The sequence below is a fragment of the Perissodus microlepis genome, chromosome 10 (assembly GCF_051167445.1).
Source record: "Perissodus microlepis isolate ML-2025 ecotype Zambia chromosome 10, ASM5116744v1, whole genome shotgun sequence".
Taxonomy (NCBI): Eukaryota; Metazoa; Chordata; class Actinopteri; order Cichliformes; family Cichlidae; genus Perissodus; species Perissodus microlepis.
Window position 1 is genome coordinate 13,384,935 of NC_140470.1, and position 7,929 is coordinate 13,392,863.

A 7,929-nucleotide genomic window follows, 5' to 3' on the forward strand; every position below is an offset into this window, starting at 1 on the left:
ATTTAACACTTTCATTCAGGTATTTCATACACGCTTCACTTCAAACACCACTTAACCTGTATTTATTTTGCAATATATTCTGTGAAGATTTATTACCTTCCATGGTGATATCCACCGTTGGGCTCTGAAGCACAAGTTCCATACAGTTTCTGCAAGTTATATCATGCATACTCACTGGTCTGGTTTTTGCCTTTATCCTTGATCCTTCTCCAGATGAAGAATTGCTGTCATAAATAATGAAAGACAAATATGTTCTATTTGTCTCTGGTCAAATCTACCTGTCAGAAAAGCTTTTAACGGTTAAATACTGTCTGAAAACCCCACTTTTTTTATTTTTCTCTGAGAAAAATTAACAAAAAGACATCTCTCTGTTGACTCAGGACAAGCTGTGCCTGCCGCATCACATCCTAGAAGAACGTGGCCTAGTGAAAGTGGGTGTGACTGTGCAGGCTCTGCTGGATCTCCCCACGTCTAAGCCCACGCAGCTCTCGACTGTTTGACACGAGCCTCAGTTTTGCATCGGACCTGCACGAGTGCAGGATCACCTCTCTACCAAGCCCAAACCTTCTTCCTCATTACCAGGGACCAGAGAGCCCAGTGGGGCGAGGACACAGTGGCCCCATGGGTCTTTTGGAGTCGACTTTTGCTTGACTGAAACAGGAGACAAGATGTCTAAATGCTTCTGTCTCTTCATATGATGTCAGCTACCACTTACCTCTTTTCCATCACATTTTCACTCTTATGCTGTTCCTATTACTGGGGTCATCCTGGATGCGTGTTTTCTAAGGTGCTGAGCTAAAACTTGCAGAAGAGGCACACACGACGGTGAATCTAAGACATTAAAGGCTTGTGTGTCCTTCTTTCTAGTCACCGAGTCTGCGAGTGTCAGCACTGACCAAGTGGAAGTGAGGAAATGACAGACACATAACTCACTCTTTCACTGGAAAGGACTAGGCTGCCTGTACTGAGGGACCTTATTGGGTACTTACCCTTGAGTTGCTCTTCTTACTTGTTAAATTTATTTTCTCAGTGAATTTTTTCTTGATTTTTTTTCATGGTTTTACACAGTCTTCATCAGGCATGCAAGGATGATATCCTGTTTTGAGCAGCTAAGCCTGATTCATCAATTGTTTTGTTTTTGTAATGCATTTAGACAGTGCTTTTTGAAAGCCGGTGTAATCTAGGAATGAATTTAATGTTATTATCATGCAGACAGAGGACTTTCCGCCTGTTTTTCTGGTGCAGTTTCAACACCTTTCAACCATAAATCACATCTGCATGCACCAGGGGACTTGACATTTGACCACTGTGATAATACGAACTTGGCTTTTGCCAAAAGCATGATATCTTGTTTTGTACTGTAGCATTTTTTCACCGTGTTTTTTTTTTTTAAACTCTAGGCCATTCTCGATTTTACCTTTTCTGAAGCTTTTGATACTTTGCTTCCAGCTGTTTCCAGTTAATGCTTGCCATTTATGTGAAATTAGCAGCACAGATCTGCTGTATTGTTTATATTCTATGTGAATATTGTTTGTGAACGGCTGACTGATGGGTGCCTGGATCCGAAAATGGTTCAGGGTGCCCTTACAAACTTCCCACGCACGGTATGGTCTTATTTTCCCACTAAGCCATCCTGTTTAGTGTGGTTTCTAATACACTTTATTTCAGGGAAATTCTATTATTTATCTATTTATTTACTTGTTTTAACTGTGTACATTTTTGATTTGTGTGTCTCTGTCCTCACTACCTGCCCACATGCAACTGAAGATGTTAATCTCATGTTTTCCAGCAGATGGAAAATGACTAAAAGCTTTTAACTTTGGCACTAATCTGTTCCATATGGTGGATCTGAGAGTTCAGTTCACTGCCACATGAGAAAACACACGACAAAAACAGACAAAACACAAACCAGAAATTGAAACCATAAACTAATCAAGAGATCTGAAGAATAATTTTCTTTATTTTTATATAAACACATTTTTTAACCTTATTTCTCAGACCATGATTTGCAGCCATGGCTAAAAAGAAGTTCATCATCTATCATTTCTATGGTTAGCAGGATGATACCAGGATGTAATTTTAAAAGTATAGTTTTTTTCAGGTATAAAACTTAAATAACCCTAAGGACACATTAACACATGACAAAAAAGACGCCAGAGTGCAGAGGCACTTTGGAATTCTGGCCCACTCTTCTTTACACGCCACAGGATTTCAGTCAGGTTGAGGTCTGGGATTTCTGTTGTAGATTCACTTACTGTTGCATGACCCGGTTTTGGCCAAGCTTTAGCTGTCAGACAGGTGACCTCACCTAATTGACTCTAGAGTACTTTGGTATACAAACAAAACAAGCCCAAGTCATCACTCCTCTTCCACCGTGCTTTTTAACAGTTTAAGGTATGAGACGTTTGAGTTAATCTTATCTTATCTTATTTGCTTTTTGCCAAATGTGGTCCACTTTAGTCTCATCTGTTCAAAGGGCATCGTTCAAGAAGTCTTGTGGGTTGCACACATGTAACTTTGCAAACCTAAGCTGTCTGCCATGGTCTTTTAAAAGCAGAGGGCTTCCTCTGGCAAGCCTTCTAAACAAACTTTATGTGCGGCATAAAGTTGTTGTCACTTTGTTGATGTCTCCCTGGCATTGAACCAGTTCATACCTGAGTGCTCCAGACCAGAAAACTGTCAAAGCATCTGCTTTTATAGAGGAACTTAGGAATAAAAAGCAAGGACTTAGTTTTTCACTCACTTCGTCTACATTAAGGCTTACTTTTTGTTAAATAAATAATGATATGGTGTATCATGTTATCTGTTGTTGTTCATCTCCAGATGTGCTTACCTCATTTTAAGACCTGCGATGGACAGATTTAATATATTTTGTCCTAATGTGCAAAACCTTAGTACAACACAGGGGTTGTACTGTCATTTTACAATGACTGTGTATACACTCTGTGTTTAAAACACAGTTTTAATTAAAACCTAAAGTGAGGTTAATGATTGGATTTGCACTAAATAGATTACTGGCAAAAGACTACAAGATCTACTAAATATGGGCTAACGCGACATCCCTAACCACTTCATAGGGCCAGGATACGCAGTTCCCTAATCTGACAGAACAAACAAAGAGAAAACTTGGTTAATGATCGGTAACTGACTTCACTAACTCCGGGTTTCTTCACTCGCAGCCATTAGAAACAAAGTATGATGACCTAGTTCACACCATTCTCACACAATAGCTTTCATGCAGCCAACAGCCACAGACTTCACTGAAGGCTAATTGCTTCTGAATTTGCATGCTGATATGACACCAGTTAAATTACTTCTGACAGAGAAGTCTTTGATAGCGCAGCTATGGCAGTGTCGTGTTTTAACAAGGTCTCTCTTTTTACCACAGAAACAAGTTGACAGGGTGGTTAGAGCAGAGTGATGTCTGGTGAATATGTGGCGGATCACAAACCCGTCCTTTTTTGGCGAGCCTTAGCTTTACTAGCTTAACGAGCCAAAGGCTAAAAACTAATGTGAAAAAACATTTGAGACTGGAGTAGGACATGTAGAACTACTGTGCCTCAGAGGAGGGATAGCTTTATTTATTTATTTGTTCACTTGTAGGTTAACTTCTCTATACAGGATAATTTATGTTGTTGTTAACTTAAACAGCTTCTATGCTGATGAGCCGCATCTCCGATTGGCCATCTTACTTGTGGAGAATTTGCTCAGATGCAGTGGTCAAACTTCATGAAAGGAAGTATAGAGACTTGCACTTCTGGTTTGATTCCAGGATACGAGCGTGCGTGCCAAATTCTTGGTTTCCATGTTACTGCTTTTCACCTCACGTTAATAACCCCAGTGTCTGAATTTGAATGGTGTTCATGAGAACCTCTGCTTCCTCTGAATAGCCTGTATTCCCCCCCCCCCCCCCATTGATGCTATGGCGTCATGTTCCAGAGAACAGATATCACACAGATAAAAATTAAGCTTCCAGTTTATCAGACCTTGAGTGTAAAATATGCATAAACCATCACAGAATCTCAGGTCGCACATTTTACTTATGCAGATAACTTTGAGTCTTTATGAATGACTGTACTGTTGGTCACTGGGTGATGTTTCCTGGTGTGTCATTTGGAATGTGGTAGTTGTTCTTTTTCCTGCAGGGCTCTAGTTAACAAGCAAAGCAAGCAGCAGTCAGTGAGCTCTCTTTTAAAGTATCTACTGTATGCATTCACCAAATGTATTGCCGTGCAGAATCCTTTATTCTGAAACACAATCAAATGTAACATCTGAAAAATAATACATAAAATAATAATATTACACTGTGGTAGCCTGACAGGAGCTTTTTGGGTATATCTGATGGTAGCTTTCTAACTTCTTATCTTTAAACAATAAGAATAACTTGATACCTGAAGTTACCTTACCTATAGATACTGTTACAAATATTAACAATGGTGCAGAACTTTAGCTAAGAATGTGTTGCCTCATCTCTGTCTTTTAAATTGCTGCACATATTCTGTTGTTTTAAATAATGCAGTTGCTCTCAGATTTGAGGTCCTTTGTGTGAAAAGTGAAAGGAAAAATAGAATTTTGTAAACAAACTAGAATACATTTTCATGATTTTGTCACTCGTGAAGACTGCCTGGGACTGGGACACATAGTGTGTTGAATATCTCACCGCATAGACAATGTTTTGTGGCTTTAATCATTATTATCCGGTTACTGATGTGGTTTCCATGGGATTCGACTGAGATCTTCAGATAATAGTGACTCATACAGGTGAAGGAATATAAACAGAGGATAATTTTCTCTCCTGTGGGGAAAAGAGGTTAAACCACGTGAGACACTGCTAAGGCAGGAATATATGTGCATCTACAAGTCATAAAATATTCAGTAATTGCAAATTAAATTTTCACCACACCTTGTGGAAAAAGCCACTTTCATATAAATCCAGTTGAAAAAACAACCCCTCACACACCCTCAGAGTTCTTTGTCCTCAAGATTAGCACAAGGCAGGCCTTATCCCTTGTGTATTTTTCTATTTCTAATATCCATAGTAACGCATATTGTATTAACAGGTGTGTCTCATTTCCTAAGGGCTGCAATTCAAGTAAATAATACTTTAATATAAATCCAATTGGACACAAAACCTCAGTGGTGTTTTAAGTGGTACAGATTTAGGCTGAATTGAACTGGTGTTGGACTCTAACGATGCGTGTAACTTCTGTAAGTTGTTGTAGAAAGCAAGGAAGAGCAGCAGCTTGACCTCTGTTATCTCTTTCTGCAATATACTTATGTCATCACCGCACCGCTCGCGCCCCTGCAAAGACATGGTACATTACATTTTCATTCATCTTGTCATCGAAGTGTTTCTGCAAAGCATATTTACATCTCGGTATTTGCAAAAGAGACGTGATATTTTCTGACATTTGACGGGAGCTTAAAACCCCCCATCTGTACCCAGTGTATGGATTTTAATTTTGACTGAATTCAGTTCTGTGACATTGTATGTTTAGCGGTTGTTAGTAAATCCTTATTTAAAAGTCTTGAAAGTAAATCTGTGTGTTGTAATCTGCGCCCCTGTTTGTACTGCCCATGAAGTAATCCTTGTTCTGACAGTTTCTCAAGTTCAACCAAAGATAAGGCTTCGGTGGGCTAACAACATACGAGTTTTCTTGTGAAATTTCCACTTTATCGTTCAGTATCTTTTTGTTAGAGGAGTAAAGAACACAAAGAGGACATTGCAACATAAGATTAGAGAAAGAAGTGCACGATCCCTCCAGCCCTTTAGCTTGGCCCTACCTTAAGGACTCTAATCTCCATTACTTTAGCAGGGATTTCTTCAGGGCAAGCATGGACTGGACGAAATAATTGTAGGGACTGATTCCTCTTAACATATATGAATAGTGTTCAGAGGCAGGCGTTTAACAAAGGTGAACGTGATCTTTTTTGCACTGTTTGGAAGTGTGAAAATGTCTCTTTCTGTAACTATTGCTTGATGAATGTCTCTCATCATTAGTGAACATTGTGTTACCTCAGCAACTGATCCATCCGCTGTTTTTTTTTTTCTTTTTTTTTTATGTTTCTTATAGGCCTGGGGGCAGGTTATTGTGTTTCTATAGAACGGCAATGTACAGGATGTTTTGGAATAATGGGAAAGTCCCTGTGCTGCATACTTACTGAACCATCTGCAATATGTAGAATTCATATGCATACACGAAAAGACAGTGGTGCTGATTTTTATTTTGTAATTTTGTATGTGATAAATCCATTGCCGTGCCTAAGTATCTGTTATTGGTTTAATTGGTTATGCTCGCCATGATTTAACGTCTCACAAGTGTCGTCTCGTTAGGAGAAAACAGTGAAATAGTGAGTTATGTCTAAATGCTACACTGCCGAGAGAATTCACAATTCATGTACATAATCTGTTTTTTTTTTTTTGTATTTAAAACTGGTCTGACGCATGCAAGACTACAAAATCACTGAAGCTAAACCTGTGTACATATCATCTGTGTAAATTCCAAGGTTTTCTTATAGCGAACATGCTGAATCTAAAAATAAAGTGAAATTCTTTGGAGCTCAGTCTGTGCTGTCTTCATTGTTTTCCTTTCATTCACTCACCAGTAGAGCACATTGCTTTATGTACACTCAAGTAATGTTATCTGGGCCAGCTTGCATCAGCAGTAATTAATTTCAATTATAGAACCGGTTTCTTCAGATTAGTTGCCCAAGTCTTTGACGTGATTTAACCAAACCTTGGTAAAGCTTATTGTTAGGGCTGGATCAGGTGTGTCACTATAAGTTCTGGCTGCTGTGGGACTTGATGTGATGAACTGAGTGACTCTTCTCCACACGCTCTTATCACTCCGCACGTGTTTACAAGTGGAGCATGTGATTAAAGTTTTTTCTTCTTTCTGCCTTAGCCTGTGTTTTATCTCTCTCTGCTATCGTTGTATCAGTCTATCTTTTATCTCATCTTCTGTTCTCTTTCCTCTCACACACAATCAGTCACACCAGATGCCTTTTAAAAGGATTTTTCAACCTTGTTTGTTCATAAGGGTGTCTACTAATTATTTGGGATTTCTCCCAAGTACTGCACTGTCTTTAATCTCCAGTGTAAAGCGTTTTGAGGTGACTGTTGGTTGCAGCATATATGTCTCTCCTTTGTCCTGTGCCCATAACATCACCCCCAAACGGCTGCTAACCCTCCCTGAATGTGGTTTTGTTGGATTTGACTTCCTGTTTTTTTTTTATTTTAAAAGGTGCTTTGATGCTCTGTGTGCACACACACACACACACACACACACATATATATGTATATATATATATATATATATATATATATATATATATATATATATATATATATATATATATATATATATATATATATATATATGTATATATATATAAATAAAACTGAATTGACGTAGGAGCCAAACGCAGACACTGAGGCTAAATGGAATACCAAATAATCTGATAACCAAATCCAATATTACGTAACAAAAAGGTGGAAAACCCCAAACTACGCACGAAAGGGAAAACAGATGCCAGGATATGGACAAAGGGTTGGGAAGGACTATATATACACAGAGGATTGACTGTAGAATGACATTTTCAAAGTACAACAGGATATAACCAAAAGTTATTTAACTGCAAGTGAAACAAGAACAGTAGACACTACCATAGGAGGAATGGGAAAAGCTACAAACACAATAAGTTAACATTGAGCTCAATTGCTAAAAAATAGTTTGGGCTTTGCCTAAAATTAACATGAAGGCAGTATGCAACAGGTTGCAAATCATTTATACGCTCATATTTAATTAACAATGTTAAAAAGACAAAATATCAAGTGTTCAATCTGAGAGATGTTGGTTTGGGAGAAATGTATAAGAATCGGTCAGAGACACACTTGCACTTATGTCAAATTGCTGTTCTTTAACAACA

General features: G+C 38.4%; 1 protein-coding gene across 1 annotated transcript in view; it reads left to right on the top strand.

The window, feature by feature from the left end:
- Positions 1 to 6,559, top strand: part of lrch2 (leucine-rich repeats and calponin homology (CH) domain containing 2) — a 36,594-nt gene extending 30,035 nt beyond the window's left edge. Inside the window, exon 21 of the mRNA XM_084942212.1 lies at positions 381 to 6,559. Within this exon, the coding sequence (XP_084798338.1) occupies positions 381 to 500 (120 nt within the window). The 3' untranslated portion in view covers positions 501 to 6,559. The remainder of the gene's footprint in view (positions 1 to 380) is intronic.
- The last annotated feature ends 1,370 nt before the right edge of the window (positions 6,560 to 7,929 follow it).